At 42.1% G+C, this 21,375-nt stretch overlaps 1 protein-coding gene across 1 annotated transcript in view; it reads right to left on the minus strand.

Moving 5' to 3' along the window:
• Positions 1–9,613: 9,613 nt before the first annotated feature.
• The window catches only part of PAPOLG (poly(A) polymerase gamma), a 43,017-nt gene continuing 31,255 nt past the window's right edge, over positions 9,614–21,375 (minus strand). The window contains exons 14-22 of the mRNA XM_002709855.5: positions 21,233–21,352; positions 20,345–20,454; positions 18,515–18,636; positions 17,651–17,820; positions 17,435–17,523; positions 17,136–17,356; positions 16,556–16,621; positions 16,311–16,367; positions 9,614–13,614 (exon numbers count right to left, since the gene is read on the minus strand). Coding sequence (XP_002709901.1) covers positions 13,516–13,614; positions 16,311–16,367; positions 16,556–16,621; positions 17,136–17,356; positions 17,435–17,523; positions 17,651–17,820; positions 18,515–18,636; positions 20,345–20,454; positions 21,233–21,352 — 1,054 coding nt within the window. The 3' untranslated portion in view covers positions 9,614–13,515. The remainder of the gene's footprint in view (positions 13,615–16,310; positions 16,368–16,555; positions 16,622–17,135; positions 17,357–17,434; positions 17,524–17,650; positions 17,821–18,514; positions 18,637–20,344; positions 20,455–21,232; positions 21,353–21,375) is intronic.

The following is a 21,375-nucleotide window of genomic DNA, read 5'->3' on the forward strand; positions in this document are numbered from 1 at the left end:
AAGTGGTTCAAAGCAGAAGAGTGGAATGGTTGGATTTACATTGAACAGAATCTCTCTGGCGCTGTGTTGAGAATAGGCTGAAGGGTGGGGAGAGCGTGAATGGATGCAGGGAGATAGGAAGGAGCATATTGCTACAATCCGGTGAGACGGGATGGGGGCTCCTAGCAGGTGCTGGAAGTGGAGAGTAGGTGGTTGAATTTAGATGCCCTTTGATGGTGAGCTGGCAGGAAGTATCAAGACGGTGACAGGGTGTGTGAAAGAGAGGAGTCGAGGTTTTTTCAGTTCTAATGGGTGGAGTGGAGTTGCCATTTACCAGAATGGAGACAACTGTGGGAGCAACATATTTTGGGTTGCAATAGAGGAAGTTTGTTTAAAATTTTTAATTAATTTGCTTCAGGGCCAGAGAGAGATGTTAATCTCATCTGTTGGTTCCCTCTCCAAATGTCTGCAATGACTGGGGCTGGGCCAGGCCACAGCTGGGAGCTGGGAACTCAATGCGGGTGTCTCATGTGGGTGGCAGGAACCCAACTACTTGGGCCATCACCAGTGCCTCACAGGGTCTGCATTAGCAAGAGCTGGAGTCAGGATCTGAACCGGAAATTGAACTCAGGCTTTCATGATGTGGGATGTGGGCATCTTAATCACAAGGCTAAAGATCCACTCCCTGAAGTTTTGGCTTCGGTTAAAGATACCACATAGTCAGTTGGGAATTGTGTCTAGGGTACAACTCCGGGCTGGAGACAAAATTTGGGAGTCATCAGCATATTCATGGAATTCAGTCTTGAGATTGGATTTAGTCTCGAGACTCCTCTGAAATGGAGAGTATAGACACAAGTCATGGCTGAGTAGCTCTGGCCCTTTGAGAATAGACCATGTGCTCAGTGGATAGCTCTCTCCACTGTGGTTTTTTTTTTTTTTTTTGTCTTAGAATTCCTCAGGCATTTAGGCCGGCGCCGCGGCTCACTAGGCTAATCCTCCGCCTTGCAGCGCCAGCATACCGGGTTCTAGTCCCGGTCGGGGCGCTGGATTCTGTCCAGGTTGCCCCTCTTCCAAGCCAGCTCTCTGCTGTGGCCAGGGAGTGCAGTGGAGGATGGCCCAAATCCTTGGGCCCCGCACCCCATGGGAGACCAGGATAAGTTCCTGGCTCCTGCCATCGGATCAGCGCAGCGCGCAGGCTGCGGTGGCCATTGGAGGGTGAACCAACGGCAAAAGGAAGACCTTTCTCTCTGTCTCTCTCTCTGTCCACTCTGCCTGTCAAAAAAAAAAAAAAATTAAAAGAAAAAAAACCAAAATAATTCCTCAGGCATTTATTATTTGCTCGGCTCACACTGGATCTTAGCATTTTCAGCCTTATTATTTAAGCACTTGATCAAGTTGAGTACTGAGAGCTGAGTGCTAACTAGGAGCCAGTGACTCCCCTGGGAACATCAGCTACCAAACGATCTTGGTCCCCACTCCCTAGATCTTGGTCCCCACTCTTAAGAGTGCACCCTCCAAAGGATAAAACAGAAAACTTCACCTGCTTAATGGTCGTACATGGCAAACTACAAGACCAGAACAGGTAACATTGGGCTGGAGTTGGGGAGACATTATTTCAGACTGGGGATACTTGGGAGGACTCAGCAAGGAAGCGGAAGGTGAGCTCAGGCTGGAGAGTTGAAAGGGATATGTTGTGGAAAGATGAGGGCAGAGGGAGAGAGCTGGTAGAGAGGACAACCCAGGCAGATGTGATAAGAACAGAGCCTTGGGGCTGAAACATGGTGTTTGTGGTGATGGGAAGAAAGAACTCAGACTGGCTTGCATTGGCCTGGGAGGGTTAGGGAGGGTATTCCATTTTAGAGCTGACACCCCAGGCATACCCAGCTCATCTGATTACCCAGAACATCTCTCCTGGCATCTCTTCCCCACTGTACCAACTCATCAGCTCCATTGAGACCCCATTTTCTGCCCATCCAACATTAACTGCCCTCCGCTTGCTCCCCTCCTGTGGTTCCATCTCTTGCCAGCATCCTCAGCTGATTTGCTTCTTTGGCTTTCTGTCCAATTATCTGCTAAACTCCTAATCCGGGATCATTCCAATAGGCTCTCTCCACTTTTATATTTCAGGATTTCAAGATAATTGGATAACAGTCCATTGGTTCCATATTGCAGTCACTTCAGCCTTGTTGTCACCTGTCTCAATGGGGCCCTTAAGAGTACTTACTAGTCCCTACGTATTCTGAGCCAGCTTAATTTCCCATCTTCTACTGCGGCCATGCCAACTCCTTGTTCCTCTTAACTTGCTCTCAGCACAGAAAGTGGAAGGCTTCAGGCTCATGCTCCCTCAGATGTTGGCTTTCCCTGCATGCAAACTTGTCTACTTATTAGTCACCGATTGCTTCATAACACTAAACTACCCCCAAATTTAGTGGCTTACAACAACAAGCACTTGGTCTTACAGTTTGTGGACTCTGAGTGTGGCTTAGTTGGGTGCCTCTCCTTCAGGGTCTCTCCTAAGTTTGCAAACAAGCTAGTGGCTGGAGACACAGGCATCTTGAGGCGTGACTGGGGCTGAAGGATTCCTTTCTAAGGTCATTCACAAGGGCCTTTACAAAGGGCTGGTTTCCATCATGACAGCTGACTTGGCCCAGGGTGAGCAACCCAGAAAGAACGAGACCAGAGCGCCCAAGATGGAAGCCAGCATGTTTTTACAGCCTAATATCAGAAATAACCTGCCATTAGTATTCTGTTCGTTAGAAGTGAGCCAGTAAGCGTAGCCCCCAATCAAAGGGAGATTGCGCAAGGGCCTGGATCCCGGGAGGCAGAGATCTCGGCCTCCCACAGCTTCTCCCCTCCTCTCCGAAGTCCTGCTCCTTTCCAGGACTGGTTCCCCTACAGGTGCAGATGCTCCTGAGTTCCGGATCTGACTCTGTAGTCTTGGTCATCATCTCATTGGTTCCCTCCCTCAATAAGGTACATCCAGAAGTCTCCAAGTTCAGAATAAACCTTCTCTGCACCTTGATCTATGACCCTTGCTCTCTGCTCCCCTTCCCTGCTACTCTTCTTGAGAACGTGACCTTTATTCCCTGCAGTCACTTCCACCTCACAGCTCTGCTCTGCTAAGGTCATCGATGACCTTCTAAATGCCAGGCCACATGGCTACCTTTCTATCTTTGTTGACCTCTGCAGCATCGAATGCCATTAACCCTCTTCAGCTTCTCTTGCCTTGCTGACTTCACCTTTTCAGCCTCCTCCTCTTTCACTAACCCCTAAATCTGAGCTCGCCCGCATTCCTTGGCTGCACTCCCTCCCCACCTCCAGGACTCCTAGCATCTCTGTTCTGATCGCTTGCAGTTGCACTGTGAATCTGTCTCCCAGTGCTGATGTGAAGGAAACCACACACATCTTTGATTTTTTGTCAGGGTCTCAAGCCCGAGGCTGGCCCCTGACCAGCAGGGGCAGTACAGGCACTCCCCAACAAGGCGAACGGGAGAGGTAAGGTCGACGGGTGAAGAACACACCACAAGTACCCCCGAGTTCTGTTGAAGCAGGAACCACTTTATTGAGGAAGCGTACAGGCGTATAAGGCTTACAAAAGACATGCGCAGTAGGGGAGCCAATCAGCGAAAAGGTCATGCAGGCATGGGTGGACCACGTACAGGGGCATCGTAAGCAAAGTATAGGAATCACGCACTGTCCGTGTGTCCAGAGTGAAGGGAAACAGCAAAACAACAACAACAACAACAACAACAACAGCACTGGTGGCAGTTTGGCAGTGAACTAAAGCCAACCTATCCCTGCCGGTGGTCTGATCTTACGTAGCTTAACCGCAGCAGCCGCAGACACGCCCCTCGAACATCCACCAGGTGCCATATTGTAATGGAGATTTTAGGTAATGCCCAACAATTTTTTTATTTAATCATCTTTAAGCTGACACTGAGCCCCCATTCTGCTGAGCTGGCAGAAATGTCATCTCAGTAGTTGTTCAGTGTTGCCCCTTCCACTCAAGGAGGTGCCAACCTCAGCTCCTGGGGGTCCCTGCTGGGGAAAGCCACTGGTCTCTGGTTCACACTGCTGAGAAAGAAGCTCCTTTAAGTTCCATGGCCTTGCTGCTTAGAGAATAAGAATCTTTGATAAGGTGAGTGTTCCTGGGGCTGGCGGCCAGCCTTCGCAACTGCAATGACCAGCTGCCCTCTTTGAGGACATGGGGAGCTACAGACCCCGGTTTTCCAGGACCTGCTGACATTTCCTTTCTCCTGTTCCTGGGGAAATCCCTTCTCTCTTTCCTCTTGCAGCTTTCGCAGCTCCCACCCCAGGAACACCAGGCATGGACAACCAGTGTGGTTTCATCCTGCAGAAACATCTCAGGCAAGGAACCACCACAGGCCTGGCTACCTGCTTGGGATGCAGAGTGAAGGGAAACAGCAAAACAACAACAACAACAACAACAGCACTGGTGGCAGTTTGGCAGTGAGTTTCAATCCACAGCTCTCTCCTCCCGCGCAAGTTTGTATGAGACACGGAGATCAACACATTTGCACTGTGGCGCTAGGCCTGGTCCAAACAGGCTCGCTATGAAGCCCAGCCCGGCCCCTAGACCCAGAGGCCCCAGGAGGCACAGGACTGGACCTGTCCCGGGGAGAGCCCCAGGAGCGTGGCTGCGCATGCTCAGCTCCTGCCCAAACAGACCCAGCAGGTGGGATGCTGGCAGAGCAGATCAGGGGAGGTTCCTCCGGCCAGAGCCCCTCTGGCTGGGTCGAGAGCCCGCTGGCCCCCAGCAGATACTGATGAGAATGCGTCCGCCTCACTGCGACCTGCGGCCCCTCCAGCAGCTGGTGTTCTCAGAGGTGGCTGGTGACCATTCAGCGAGCCTGCCCAGCGCAGGGGGTGGGCCTTGGCCTCCACTCTCCCCGTAATTAAGGCGCTCAGCAGATCCCATCCTTTGCTCGCCCCCAGAGGCTCTCGAAACCAGTACCTTTGGGTTACCTAGGTTTCCTCTGCCCCCATCTCTTAGCGGGACAGTAGCAGAAGCCTCCTCACCATCTCGGTGCCTCTGCCTCTGCCTCTCCCATCGTGGCAAGTGGGGCTGCCTGTAATTCCAGCTTCTTCCTACACCTTTCCCCCAAGTGCAGCCGCTTTCACACAGCAAGCGGCAGCAGACTGTTTCCAGATCCTTCTGTCTGGGCGCGTGTGGTTTCCTCTGTCCTGCGTGCCACCCTGCCACCTCCCACTCCTCACTGTCCTACCACATTCAGCCAACACCCTCCTCAGCCAAGGGAGAATGAAAGGATCCCTCTACGGGACTCCCAACAGGGCTGCATCGTCCAGGTGTTTGTCAGCCAACTCGCCACCAGTGGACAAGTTGGTTTCTTGTTTGTGCCCTGAGGACCTACCTCAATTCCCAGGGGGCAGCCAGGGGCGCCATAAACATGTATGGAGTGATTGGCCAGATGCGCACACATCCCCGTTAGTCCCAATGACAAACTGATCTCAGGCTCCGGTCCGCCCTTCCTCCCTCCCTGCGCCCTTCACCTGGTGACCTTGTGCGGCTCGTTGGTTGCAGAGCTCACAGGGAATTTAATGGTGCTTTCCCTCGGGTGTGCTCGGTCGGAGGCCGGCAAAGCAGAGGACTCTGCAGGCAGTGAGTGGGCCCTGTTGGGGAGCGACTGCTTTGTACAACCTCAAGGCCCCTGCAAATCAGGCTCAATCGCCTTCACTTCCTGTGCTCAGGGAGATTAGATACTGCCTAATCAACACCGATTTTTCTTTCTTTTCTTAATATTTGAAACTACCAAGTACCAGATGCCATCCTGGTGGGTGGCTTTCAGAAATCCCCTTTTCTGGCGTTTGACTTTTTTTGGTGAGTTTTAAGAAACCAGTGTATTTGGAAAGAACCTGTACTTAGAAGTTCTTTGAAACGCTGTGAAGTCTTGGCAGGATGTGACTTGGGATCTGGGTTAGACTGTCACATCTCACCCCCAGGAGAGGTGGGCGTGGGTGCGTGGGTGTGGCTCTAGCTCACAACCTCCTCCACCGCTGTCCAGATGCGGTTGACTGGAAGCCAGGATGCCTGTTTCCCTCTGCAGAGCGTGGACTGCACGCGGGTGGGTGCCTGCTCCGCCAGCCACTCTGTCTTGGGCTGGCAAAGATGGGCTGGATAAGCTGTCTCTTCTCAGCCTAACCTGTTGTCATTCTAAGCGGACTGAAGTGACATTCTCTAAGAACTCAGTGAGTCCTACACATTTTCTCCTGTGAAACAGTCTGCTCTGAGACGCTTGCTTGCAGCAGGGCTTGGTGGCAGGGCAACGGCCTGTATCTCCACTCTGTCACCCACTGCTGCCGGGCAGACAGGCAGTGGCCTTCTTCCCTGGTTCTTGGGATCCATGTTCAGGAGAAGGGGACCGCCCATTGTGACCAAGCATCATACAGAGTGGTGCAGGCATGACTTCCACTATCCCGTGTAACTCAAAATGCCAAAGCTACTTGTTCAGCTCTGCTCTTCATGAGGAACTTTTGGTTTGTCTCTTTTAACCCATCTAGCAACTCTTTGTGGTGGGTTCTCTTACTGTCATCACCAGTTTTCAGAAGAGAACACTGGAGCACAGAGAGGTGACGTAGCTGCTGCTGCCTGCACAGGTAGCGTGTGAGTGCCCAGCTGGGATGGGATCCTAGGCAGTCAGATGGCAGAGCTCCTTTCATGAACTAGCTTCTTTCATGAACTAGACCTTGATATTCACATTTCAAGATTTGTGACCTGGAACCCAAAGAGTTTAAGCAACTTATCCAAGGTCCCACAAGTGGTAAGAACTGTGGCTGAGTTAGCTCCCTCGTCTATCTGTTTCAGTCTATGACATTCTCTGGCCCTCCATACAGGTAGATAGTGGGTATATGAGCTTAAAATTCAGAAAGCTCTACAAGGCTTATTTAAAAAGAGAGAGAGAGAGAGAGAGAGAGAGAGAGAGAGACAACCACTTCCTACCTTTCTCTTCCTCATTCTTTTCTTGTTTTTTTTTTTTTTTTTTTTTTTTTTTTTTTTTTAAAGATGTATTTATTTGAAAGGCAGAGTAACAGAGAGAGAGGGAGATACAGAGATATCTTCCAGTGGTTCATTCCCTAAATGGTTGTGATGGCTGGGGCTAGACTGCTCTGAAGCCAGGAGTTTGGAACTCCATCTGGGTCTCCTTATGTGGGTTCAGGGGCCCAAGGACTTGGGCCATCTTCTACTGCTTTCCCAGGCCACAGCAGACAGCTGGATCAGAAGCAGAGCAGTCAGGACTAACCGGAGCTCCCATAGGGGATTCCAGCATTGCAAGTGTTGGCTTAACCCACCACGCCACGATAGTCTTCCCTTATTCATTCTTGATTTCTGCTCCCTAGAGACAACCGTTTTCAACATTTTGAGACTTTTTTCCTACTATTTAGCCATGTATTTCTAAATAAAATGCTTATACGAGTCTAGTTTTTTTGGTTTTAGGTATTTTCTACTTAGTACCATTGAAGATGCAGAGTTAACTTATGTACTGTGCTCTTCACTCCCACATCCTTCTCAGAATAGTGATAATTTTTAGCAGTTTTAATATTCTTCATTTACATTATGGAGACTATATGAGTATTCACAGCTGAGATAGGTGATGTACTTTAGTTTTACTTCTTTTTAAAAAAGTTATTTATTTGAAGGGCATAGGGACAAAGAGATCTTCTATCCACTGGTTCACTTCCCAAATACCTACATAATAGCCAGAGCTGGGCCACATCAAAAATGGGAGTCCAGAACTCTGTCTGAGTTCCCCATGTCAGTGAAAGGGACCCAAATGCGTGGGCAATTATCTGCTACCTCCCAAGGTGTGAATTAGCAGAAAGCTGGATTAGAAGCAGAGATGGGACTTGAACCCAGTCACTCCAGTATGGAATAGGGGTGTCCTAGTCAGCAGGTTTTTTTTTTTTTTTTTTTTTTTTGGTTTGCTTGTTTTATTAAAGATGTATTTATTTATTTGAGAGGTAGTTACAGACAGAGAGAGGGAGAGTCAGAGAGAAAAGTCTTCCATCTGCTGGTTCATTCCCCAAATAGCCACAAGGGCCAGAGCTGGACTGATCCAAAACCAGGAGCCAGGAGCTGCTTTTGGGTCTCCCACACAGGTGCAGGGGCCCACGCACTTGGGCCATCTTCCACTGCTTTCCCAGGCCATAGCAGAGAGCTGGATCGGAGGAGGAGCAGCCGAGACTTGAACTGGTGCTCATATGGGATGTTGGTGCCACAGGCAGTTACCCAGTACGCTGCAGCATGAGCCCCTGCTCAGCTTCTTAAGTGTTATGTCAAATGTCTGCCCCACTGTTTTTAGTTCTTTGATTTTTCTGAAATTAATGTGTCATTAAGAAAATTTACTTGGTTATGCTCAAGCTCTTTGATGGAAGTGTTAATATCTTCTCACTGTGTTCAAGCATGTTAGGTAAGCCTTCGTTCTTTTTCTTTCTTGGCAATATTCCTCCTGAATCCCATTGTCTTTCAGCTCCAACCTGGTCTGAGGGCTAAGAAATGCCATCTGCCTGTCTGCATCCTGTTGGGAGAGCCCTCGCTGACCTTTTGGGTATAATCATGGCATAGCTTCCTCTGAGGTTTCAAGGGCAAGTGTTTCAGATGGGAGAGAACAATGTTGTTCACATAGATGGTAAAAGCTTTGCTGCCTACAATGCTGTCATCCCAAACAGGTACTCCACTTCTGACCTAGCTCCCTGCTAATGTGCTTGGGAAAGCAACGGAAGATGGCCCAAGTACTTGGGCTCCTGAAACCCACAGGTGAGACCTAAAGAAGTTCCTGGTTCTTGGCTTCTGGCTTCGGCCTTGCCCAGCCACACCTGTTGCCATTTGGAAGGTGAATCAGTGGATGGAAAATCTGTTTATCCTTCTCTCTTGCTGTAACTGCCTTTCAAATAGCCTTCCTTTCTTTTCTTTCTCCTTCCCTTCCCTTGGCTTTCCTTCTTTTTTCTCTCCCCTCCCTCCCTCCCTCCCTCTCTGGTTATCCACAGATGCATCAATACCTAGTCTTTGTAATTAGCTTAATGTCAAACGTGTGGCTTCCTAATAATCATACTGATGCAGACACAGCTTTCACTGTGAATTCAGTACTAGGATGTGGATTGGCTACTGCTCATTGATACAAGAAGTAAAATCATGTAACAAGACCTGTAATAACGTGCACCCAAGGCTTGATTGCTAAGTGCTCTGTGTCCAGCCAATAGTACAGAGCTCTGGTTGCCAGGCTGACCACTGGAGTGACAGAATTTCCCCAATACTTGTCACAGATGCCTCCAGTGATTTTCATGAAAGTGACTGGATCACCTACAAGGACCGAAATCTGGCACTTCTTCAAGCTTATAGGGGTTAATTCTTCATTAACCGTAAAAACTTGTGCTAGTGCTTGCTAGTAGGTTGATTAAAAAATGTATGTAAATAGTTAGCAAGTGATTCTGTATGCAGCAAAGTGAGTCTGAGCTTTGCCTTATTAAGTGGTTGGTGGATACCAGTATCTCCAAAAGGAGTCCAAGTGGTAAATGACCAAACTGGCTGTCAGCTTGATAAATAAGACTTCTGGTACTTTTGAGTTATTCCCAAATAACATCACTCAATCATCACCTATTCATCAAAGCAAGTTTATTTGAGTACTTATTGCAGACAAATAATGAGGCTCATGTGTACAACTAAGAATTAGACAATCCAAATGAAAGGCAGGAAAAATATGAACTACACAAATGGCTACCTAGAAAGGAACGGCAGCTGCATTCTCTTTACATAATACTGTGGAGTGATGTAGCACCATTTACATCAACATACCCTACGTTGTTCATAAGGTAATTTTGAGTATTTGCTAAAATGCAGCAACAGCTTAAAAATTATAGCCAGCTTAATAATTATTTGTTCAACTAACTTCAAATATAAAGTTATATCAGAAAATTATTTCAGAAAAAATAGGGAATGTGGGAAGGATGTGAATTTGCAGAATTCTTTTAAAAAATCCTAAGGAAATAGTTACCATTATTGAGACTGATTTTCTTCCATCATCTGCACTTAAATTCCAGGCTTTGGACAATTTAATAGATAGATGTTTAAACACACATGCTTTTTTAGTCAAAGCTCTTCTATTTACTGGTCTGTTCAGGACTGGACTACAAAAATGGAGGTGGAAGTAAGAACTTAATGTTTTGAAATCAAAGGATTGGAATCTTTAATGATTGTTTTCTGCCATTTTTTTTTTTTTATTTGACAGGCAAAGTTAGCGAGAGACAGAATGTTTTCTGCCATTTCTAATGATCAGACTTTGATCAATCTCAAGTTGAAATTTGTTGAACTGAAATTTAATACTGTTAATAAACCTAAGTTAACATGAAGACATTTGTAAATCCGATACTGAGCACTTTGTAAATGTTGATGAAACCACATTTCACCTTAAGTAAATAGACACTTCCAAATGTTGTTTCTCAGAGACCTCCACAGTATACTTATAGACATACAGCACAACATCAAATGGAGAAAATTCTAAATATTTCAGGATTATTCCAACCCAGTAGTTTCCCCCTTTTAAGGTCATGAATCACTTTGAGAAGCTAATGAAAACTATGAACTCCCCACCCTACCCCTGAAAACTGCATATAAATAAAAATTTCTATATACAAATTACAAAGGTTTCCCTAAGGGATCATGACTCCCAAGTTAAGAATTCCTATTTCAAAGCTGTAGGACATAGTGAAAAATAAATTCAGTCCATTTTGACATAGCCCATTTCCACTTAATTGCTGCTATAATCAAATAAGCATTTGAATAATGCTACTAAATTGCTGCCTTAAGACAAAGTTACTCTTAATTTAAGCATCAACATACTTTTAAAATTCATCTGTGCCAATTTTTACAATTCTAATCCAGGCACCTTCTATCTCAAATTGGTTAGGTGCCTAAAAGTTTAAATAGCAGAGAACTGTTTTCCTTTGATATATTCTCCAGAGCTAGTCACTAAAAAGTGAGTAATTAAAATTTAACACCCTTGTGAACATGAACATGTTTCTGTGTACTGAAGAACAGGCTGTCTTTATAAAATGTATTTCTGGCTATAGGTTCATACTTAAAAACGAACACATGTACTTAGTGCTGCAGAATATAACATACAATCCCAGACCATTACCTCTCCTTAACTTACTTGGAATTAGTACAATGGAGATCTCCTACTATGGTAATGAAATGTATTGAAAATTCTTCGTGCTGGTCAAGATAGAAAACACTTCAACTCTGACCAAACTCATCATCTCAAAAGCATCCAATGAAGTCCTCAGTTAGTTATTAAACAGGTTGAATAATGCTATCTTTGAAGATTCTAATATTGAGACATTGACCACGTCTTAATCTTATGTTGGATGGATCTTGAATTCAAAATAAATGATCGTACTAAGGTACAAGATTAGGCTTATTGCTTTCTTGTTAAAGAAAACTCTATTAGTCACTTCCAAAGAATCTGTTTATATAACAAGGCAAATCAAAGGCAAACATAGATTATGGAGAATTCTTAAAGAGACTTGAAGGTTGATTTAAAAGTAGGGGATATTAAATGCAGAAACGCACACAAATGAAGTACATAAAATTTAATCAAATCCCTTACTAAAAATTTTTTCCAAGTTTGAATTCAGGTGACAATTTTAAGTCCTTTCATAGTTTTTCACTTTTGTTCTAATAGAGTATTTGCAGAATGAATGTCAAAATATGTGAATAAAGAAAGGGGTAAGCTATGCTTTACCAAGGAAGTTACAACTTGGTTATGTATTTCATTCTTCTGCTAAAAAGTGAATCATGGAACAATCATTTTTCCTTGCTCTTCTTTTCTTAAGGAGTTTTTTCATGTTTTCCTTTGTACAAATTAAACATTAGAGTTGGCATTTTAGAGACTCAGTGGTCCTAGAATAGGAGTAAGGAAGAATATTGTTCTCTGACAACCATAATTCAAAAATTTCAACTCAATGTATTTCTCCACTAGCTAGATGGTGTCTTGTAATTCTATAAAATATACAACCAGGTATTTTCCTGCACTATTCAATACACCATTTTTTTTTCTAATGGACCTACTGAATGCTGAATGAAAGCTGGAAGAGGTAATATATACTGACATTCCTGGTGCAAACTATACATTTTCATCTTAAATATAATAATTCAAGCATAATCCATATTAAAAAAATTAGACTAAAGAGAGACAGTAAAGGTTTTAAAGGTTTCTCTTTGAAAAGATGGTATCTTACAGTACATACAAAAATACTCTGAAAATACATACGACTTCATTTACAAAACACTGAATCAACATATTACAAGAATTACATGGTTATGGATTTTAATAAACTGAGCATGCATTCATGAAACTTAAAAAATATTAAGAAATGCATTGAAAAAAGCAGTGTAAAAAAAGACAACTCATATAGTCAAATAAAAATTACAAAGGTCCTGAGCCAATTAATGGTTGGTAACAATGTCACTCAAAAATGCCTTTAAGTTTCAATAAAATCCACTACTTATTCTGCATGCCTAGTCTGTGAAGAAACTGTTTGAAGTTGTGGGGTAAATTATGGTCTGGAATTATCATGCCAAATTAATGTTACACCTCAAAAGTACAAGTTTGCCATACTTAAAGGTATCTTATTGATGTTGGAATGCACTGTTCCTCAGGAAAGGAACCAGTCAACTAACAAGAATGGCATGAGACAGGATATGTAACAATTTCACCATTCATATACTGACTTTCAGTATCCTGGTTATATTTTGATTTTTAGTAAAGATGCATTTCAAAGGCCTCCATGGGAGGCAAAACAGAGAATTTATGGTGCCCAACTCTTATTTAATCACTGGACTAATCCTCCCTGGTAACTATGCAACATTTGGACAGAAAGGCACAAAAAAATAATAATAAAAGTTTAAATAGTCTATGTGTCAATCTGGAAAAAATAATTTAAATCAACAGAACAGACAGTACATCTACAAAACCGAGGAAAGCAGAAAAAATATCTCACATTCATTTATCTCGGGTTTCACAAAGTGGCTTCAATGCAAAAGTAAATTTGTTAACATTTGGAAAATTACAAGACAATTTTTTTTGTTTGTTTTCATTTTTTTCTTAAGCTCTATACAATGATTACAGACATAAGACTTAAAAAAAAATAGTTCGGGACTTGTTTTATCAGTATCCAAGTGGCCAAGAACTGGTTCCCATAACAGAGAAACAAGCATTGAAAGTTAAGGCAGTAAAACCTCCAAATGCAAAGCCGTAATACTGTAGATGACAATTTGATAGCAGGTGATCCTCAGAGAAGTGTACGTAGCAATCAGTGAGAGAATGCTACAGCATCTGCAGGTCAAAGTGTGAGAGTTCAAAAACCACTTCAAGGTCGACAGGCTGATGACTGTAACTTTCACCTTATTTTATGTATGACAGCCACTTCTATTCTGAAAAGAGTGGCTCTGTCTATGCCACTAAATGATCGCATGTTCACTTTAGTGAGGAGGCACTGCTTTTACCGATTAAGTGTCAGTCGGATGGAATTTTTGATGACACGGATGTTATTTGCTGGAACTGGAGATGATGAATCTGGAAGTTCTTTACTAGGTAGTCTCTATTGGAAAGAAACAAACAAAAAAGGAAAAGCATATAAATATTATAAAGGCTCAGCTAAGTAAGTCAGTCATAAAACTACAAATTTTTCTACAAATCCCTTAAACTACTAAACACTCAAATGTGTGCTCAATGTTTCCTACTGGTGTTCATAGGTATTTCTTGCTTTTTTTTAACTGTCTAAGGTGAAAAGCAGAATAGAGGAACAGAGTAAATTAGAAAAGTATGTATGAGAATGGCAGCAAGCATGTTTAGGAAAGAGGACCCTGTTAAATCAACAGTCACTTCTGAACTGAGAAATGCATAAAGAACAGTCTTCCTTAAAGTCAGGATGGTACTGAGAATTAGGAAGTGCCTGGCGAATAAACTTGGGTGAGAGGTGAAAAACGAGTGTTTTATGAAGGAAAATTTGATATCCCAGAGTTCTATTCCTCAATTTGTTTCAAGGAGAACACTATAACCTAACTATGATATGTAAGCTTTCAGGAAAACTAAACTTTGTTATCAGGGTATACAACTTCGATGAAAGTGACATTCAGGGACATCTGTGTAAGGGATTCTGAGGATACTAAAATTATTATATAATGAAGGTTAAGATCTCTGAAACTGAGAAACAAAGGACCCCTAAAATACAGGCTTTTATGTAATGGAAACAAGAGAAGACTAGCAAGAGTTAATCCATTCTCCTCTTACATTACCTTATACCCTAGTCACACCCATTTAAAAGATAATGAAAAATTTTACAAATACAGAAAATAAAACGATAGGCAACGAACACTCAAATGTCTTAACTCAGCCTGACACTTAAAATTTTGCCACATTTGGCTTACAAACTTACTCTTCATACTGAATTATTTTAAAACTCAAGATATGTCATTTCACTCTTATAATTCAGTATCATCCCAAAATTTTACTCTCCCATTACTACACATAATAAAATTATATACCCATACCATTTATAACTTAGTATTTTAATGTTAGATGAAAGATTCTATAATAAATAATTGCTTTTGAAGACATTATTTTGCTTTCAAATGGCCAATACATCCTGGGGAACCTTGCAGAGTAACAATCAACAGCAATGAAAATCACTATTTCTTAATGTAAGGAGTGAAAACAAGAAGTCATTTTGTTTATTATAAACTCCAAGAAGAATTTTCTCTCATTTAGACATGGTTGATTTTTTTTAGCACTTGATTAGCTTACTATGTTTAATATTATTTTATATTTTTAGTTTCAACTTTAATTCTTTAAAGAACAAATTTTAAAATTAGGTTTAGGGATTCTTTAGCTCATATTTTAAGGGGGCCGGCACTGTGGCATAGAGGGTAAAGCCGCCACCGGCAGTGCCAGCATCCCATATGGCCACCGGTTCAAGTCCCAGCTGATCCAATTCCAATCCAGCTCTCTGCTGTGGCCTGGGAAAGCAGAAGATGGCCCAAGTCCTTGGGCCCCTGCACCTGTGTGGGAGACTGGGAAGAAGCTCCTGGCTTCGGAATGGTGCAGCTTCAGCTGTTGCGGCCAATTGGGGAGTAAACCAGCAGATGGAAGACCTCTCTCCCTCTCTCTCTCTCTCTAACTCTTTCAAATAAATAAATAAATCTTTAACAAAAAAAAGGTGCTGACTATATACAATATTACATTGGTTTTTCTAAAATATTAATCACCAAATCTAAATTTGACAGTAAGCAGTGGTGTACAACAAAAGCTACACTGTCATCTGTTGAGCACCCAACTGTTTCTTTGTTTTTGTTTTTGTTTTGACAGGCAGAGTGGACAGTGAGAGAGAGAGACAGAGAGAAAGGTCTTCCTTTGCCGTTGGTTCACCCTCCAATGGCCACTGTGGCTGGCGCACTGTGGCCAGCACACCGCGCTGATCCGATGGCAGGAGCCAGGTGCTTATCCTGGTCTCCCATGGGGTGCAGGGCCCAAGGACTTGGGCCATCCTCCACTGCACTCCCGGGCCACAGCAGAGAGCTGGCCTGGAAGAGGGGCAACCGGGACAGAATCCGGTGCCCTAACCAGGACTAGAACCCGGTGTGCCAGCGCCGCAAGGCGGAGGATTAGCCTACTGAGCCACGGCACCGGCCCCAACTGTTTCTTTAAAGATAGGCGCCATGGCTCACTTGGCTAATCCTCCGCCTGCAGTGCCAGCACCCCGGGTTCTAGTCCTGGTTGGGGTGCTGGATTCTGTCCCGGTTGCCTGTCCCGGTTGCTCCTCTTCTAGTCCAGCTCTCTGCTGTGGCCAGGGAGTGCAGTGGAGGATGGCCCAAGTGCTTGGGCCCTGCACCTGCATGGGAGACCAGGAGGAAGCGCCTGGCTCCTGGCTTCCAGTCGGTGCAGCATGCCGGCCGTAGCAGCCACTTGGGGGGTGAACCAATGGAAAAGGAAGACCTTTCTCTCTCTCTCTCACTGTCTAACTCTGCCTGTCAAGTAAAATAAATAAATAAAAGACAAAGGGTGAACATAATCTAAACAATCTTCTTAAACAACTACCTCACGTCTAGCCTCTTGAGATACACACATTCAGGACTTTACTCTGTTTGCTATTTAAACACCCAATCCCCATTATATTGCTGGTCTTTGAGTACAGGGACAAAATCTTACCCTTCCCCAAAGCTAGAATATTAAGCTTTTGTACCTGTAGATCACCTGTGAGTTCTACCAATGTATCTCATCTAGGAATAAGACTATTACCTTTTTACGTGATGTATCAATAGTTGGAATAGGCATAGATTCTCCTCCAATGGCATCCTAAAAACAGAATTACATACAAGTGAAAACTTTCTTTCCTATATACAAACATGTATTCCTACCTGAAATAAAAGGTAACTACAACATGACAGTAGATCTAATCTGACCGGCTTTCTAACACTGTCTTTTTCCTGGCACACAGATCTTTTAAAAGTAAGAATTCTGAAGCACATTATTAAAATAGTTACCAATGATTTTCTTTTTCTCTCTTCAGCAGCACGGGAGTCCTTAAATGCTGATTCAAGTCGAATAAACTAAAATACAAACATTAATATGAATTGTTATTATGCACTTGCTAAAACCTTACAATCTATATAAACCAGGAGGCTAGTTAATCATCAAAAACTTAAACATGGATTGGTGAGGGAAGATTTTAAATTAGATTGAATTCAAATGCCACCCTTAATTTTTAGCTTGAGTGATCTTTTGGTTAAATCAATTTGGTTTCTAGCTAAAATAGTTTTACTACCACCTACTGGAAGCAGAGGAGATTAACACACCATACAACACACACACAAAAATATCATCATTTAGTTACCAGGAGGGTCTTTTGAAATTAAGGAGAAACTCAAACCAAATATTCAATTTTCAGACATATCAGTAATTTGAATTTAGGGTGAAGAATATATTCTTTTAACGTCTGAAACATAGTTAATTCTTGCCACAACACTAACACAGCAATGGAGAACTGTGAGTTTTCTTAGTATTAACTTTAAAAACAACAACAAAAAATCAACTACTTAATCACCACCAGAGTTATAGTTTTACCTTTTCTATGTCTTTCAACCTCTTAGAAGTTCCATCTATGGATGGTGAATGAGATCTTTTGGGTGTAACATTCTTAGTTATATTTGACATTCCATTTAGATGTGGTTGTCCCTGGGCAGGGTTGTGAGGTGTTGTAATTCGAGGAATGACATTTCGTCCTACCACAGTAGGAATGGTACACACAGCCGGGGATGATGCTGTTTTTACTGTAGAGTCAACTTCTGAAAAGGACAAAAAATATTTTAATGAATAAATACTTAAATGGTAGTATCATTAATAACAGAAGTTTAGATACCTACTTGCACCAATGACTGGAATAGAAAGTCCTTGAGCTGGTGGAACACTCAGTGGCTTCTCCACAATTACAGCAGCAGGCTCAACACTATTCCTAAGAAAATTATTAAATTATCATTAAGTGATTGAAATTACTTCAAGTATTTCTAAATAAGGAACTGACTAGTAACTGGTAAAGTAAAATCTTTTTAACAATTAAAAGATATTTTTGAAATACAGACCTTTCTGTTTCTCCTGCAGGAGGACTATCCAGTTTAGAAGGCTTGTTTGTAGATACCGGGGAATTAAAAGGTGTCCCATTATCAGTGTCTCTGGAGCTATCCAGACAATTGCTATCTAGAGATGATCTTTTGGATTGAAGTCCACTTCGACTGACGTCAGAGAGACTTTGCTGAAAAGGGGGAAGGCTTTTAGGATTTCAAAAAGCAAATGAGAATATAAAGACTAGCTTTAATTCTGAAGAATATAAACAATCTATTTCTTGTGATAACCAAAGGTCAGATTTTAGTCCTAGATTGAACTATTTTTTTAACAAGGTTTAGAACTCTAAAAATGCACATTTGGGCCCAGGACTGAGAGGAACTATATACTGGAGAGTTAAGATTACAAGCTTGGGCTCTCCCTCTCTCTCTTCTCTCTCATTCCCCTCTCTCCTCTCTCTCTCTTTTTCCTTCCTCGCCCCTTCCCTCCCGCCTGCTGGGTTTTCCCCAATAAACTCTTTCCCTTAAAAAAAAAAAAAAAAAAAAAGATTACAAGCTTGGGGCCGGCGTTGTGGCACAGTGGGTTAAGCTGCCATCTGTAGTGCCAACATTCCATATGGGCACCAATTCAAGTCCCCACTGCTCCTCTCTGATCCAGCTCCCTGCTAAGCAGCAGAAGATGGCCCAAATACTTGGGCCCTTGTACCTATGTGGGGAGACTCAGATAAAGCTCCTGGCTTCTGGCTTGGGTCTCACCCAGCCCCGGCCACTGCAGCCATTTGAGAGTGAACTAGCAGATGGAAGGTATCTCCCCCTCTGTCTCTCTTCTCTCTGTAACTCTGCTTTTCAAATAAATAAAATAAACCTTAAAGATTACAAGCTCACCTTTTTCTTTTTTTGAAGAATCTCTGCTGGAAGGTAGTGATGAAGCTGCTTTTTCTTTACATGAGTTGCTTCAATTTTCATTCCTTCCTTCAGCATGTTTATGTTGTTTGCCTGTCTGTACACTGTAACAACGTTAATACATTAAATGGGAAACTTCTTTCTGAAACAAGGGCTGTTTTCTTTTTCTGAAATGCATATACTTTCACTTAGCATCTCTCCAACACACACACACACACACACCTCTTACAGAACAAAATTTCTAAAACATTTCCACCACATCGTAATCCTATTAAAACAAAACTATAGTATTTCCATGTCTCTCTTCTGTGATTTTCTTATAATTAAGCCTTATTATCAAAATAAATTTATGGGAAAAAGGTTTCATTCAAATCTTATTTTATGCTATTTTCCCAAAGGCAATCTCTCCTCATAATTACTTGATGAAGTTTAAGCCAATTCTTGTATCAAATTATCTAAGATGCAATTCAAGCTCTCCCTCCTCCAAGAAGCTTCTTTTACTATGGTAGCTCACCTAATTCACAGGAGAGCAGATTTCAGAAACTATCTACAAGTACACTCTGATTTACAGGTAGTGAAATGAAGTTCAGTAGTTCTGAACACCTTGCTGGGATCAGAACACACACAGCCTAAAGTTCCCATTCTAATGCTTTCACACCTTATTAAAATAAAACACCCAGTTTTATTAATTATCACAGAAATTACTTAATATGCTTTAATTGTGAATACCCAATTTTAAGTCCACGAAAGACAGGGATAGGAGGCTTATTTTGCAAAGCAACTACTATGAAATGTGGTAAATTATTTAATCTCTCAATTGAGTCCCTAAGTTTCTTTGGAAAAGAATACTTTATAAATCTGTAATAAACAAAACATCCCAACTCCTCCTAGAAAAATTTGAACCCAAAATAGAATAGGAAAATTTGTATGTTTTCAATTCAAACATATTGTTCATAAAATAATTACACCAGGAGTGCTTGCTCAAGTCACAAGTTCTCTGGCTTCATCCCAAGAGAGATTTATTGGTTCTAGGGTAAAGCACAGGAATCTGCATTTTTATAATAAATGTGACAGTTAAAAATTCAGAAAACTCAGAAGAGCCAAACCAAGAATTCTTACAGCACATATGTATAATATTCTAGATTATTAAGGCAACCTCACATTTACAGCAGATACATGAAGATATTTCAGAGATGTGTTGTTAAGGTCTTAGATGTGAAAGGCACTGTTTTCACTGATCCTTCTAAAACATATTCAGCAAGTCTGTAACTACTAACATACCACATAAAAAACAAACATCAAGTCATCTTTATAACTGTGATGATAAACCATTGGCTGTGAACAATCACCTGTAGAATTTTAGTTTTATTTTTGTTTTACAACAGAATACAATCACACAGGACAAATTTCAAAGGGTTGAGAAGTTTTCAGGAAGTCTCCTTATCCCTGATCTAAGCACACTGATTCTCTGACCTAGAAACTACCACCTTCATCAATTTTTTTAAACCTTTTAATCCTTCCAGAGATGTTCTATGTATTTTTCAGCAAACATGTCCACATTTTTGTTTATATAAATGGTAGCACTCTATACACACTGTTCTGCAATTCCTCCCCATCACCCCACTTAATAGGACTTGGAACTGCTTCAACATGTTTCTTTTTTTTAATAGCAGCAGAGATTCCTACAATATGGATGCACCATATTCATTTAACCAACTGCAGACTTCAAAAAATCGTCAGCCAGATCCTAGGAGATGATACTGAGTTACAGCCAAGGTTGAGAACCACAGCTCTACAATGACAAAGTCTTACCTGTATCAGTAAATGACTGTATATCATATGTCAAGTCTATGTTAACACTTTCTGCATTTTCTACTCTCCGAAAAATTATTCCGAGGAACCACATTGACACGTAATTGTTGCTATAAAGTAAAATTTAAGAATTTCCATTAATTGTTTTTACAATTTTACAGACACTATTTGGTAACTAAAAGTTGGTCTCTATGCCCCTACCTCATACACACAGACTTCAGTGGTTTGGCCAAATTCTTAAAACTGACATCCAGAAGACTGGCAAGGTACTCAACATTGTTCTAAAGAGGATTAGGTAGCTTTGAAAATGACTTATTGAATATACACTTAAAGATGCTTCAAATATTGCTCTGGAATTTTTGTTGTGGCTTGTGAGCTACAAAGTAGTGTGTACTGGGGCCGGCATCGTGGCAAAGTTGGATAAGCTACCAACTGTTGATGCTAGCATTCCAGAAGAGTCAATTCAAGCCCCAGCTGCTCTACTTCTGATCCAGCTCCTTACTAATGTTCTTGGGAAAGCAGAAGAAGATGGCCCAGGTGCTTGGGTCCCTGCCACCCATGTGTGAGACTCAAATGGAGTGCCAGGCTCCTGGCTTCACAGTGCCCCAGCACCATCCACTGCAATCATTTAAGGAGTGAACCAGCAGATGAGTTCTGTATCTCCCTCTAACTCTGTTGTTCAAATAAATAAATAAATCTTAAAAAATAAATACAAAGTAGTATGTACTTAATTTTAAAAGCATGGCCACTCATACTTAAACTCAAATATGTAACACATCACCCGCCCCCCCCATCAACGCCTGTTAAAAACAATTTCATAACTGATCTGAACAATATGCGGATTCACATTATTTAGGAAGTGTAACTCTAAAAAAACAATTAACTTACTCTTTATGATGTTCCTTATTTCCTGGGAATGACTGGGGATTTACATGGGCAAGAGTAATAAATTCATTCCGTTCCAAGTTTCCAACAAGTACACGGATTTTTGATTCTACTAATCCAACCCTAAAATGAATGACAAGATTTTT

The sequence above is a fragment of the Oryctolagus cuniculus genome, chromosome 2, assembly GCF_964237555.1.
Source record: "Oryctolagus cuniculus chromosome 2, mOryCun1.1, whole genome shotgun sequence".
In the NCBI taxonomy this organism is placed as follows: Eukaryota; Metazoa; Chordata; class Mammalia; order Lagomorpha; family Leporidae; genus Oryctolagus; species Oryctolagus cuniculus.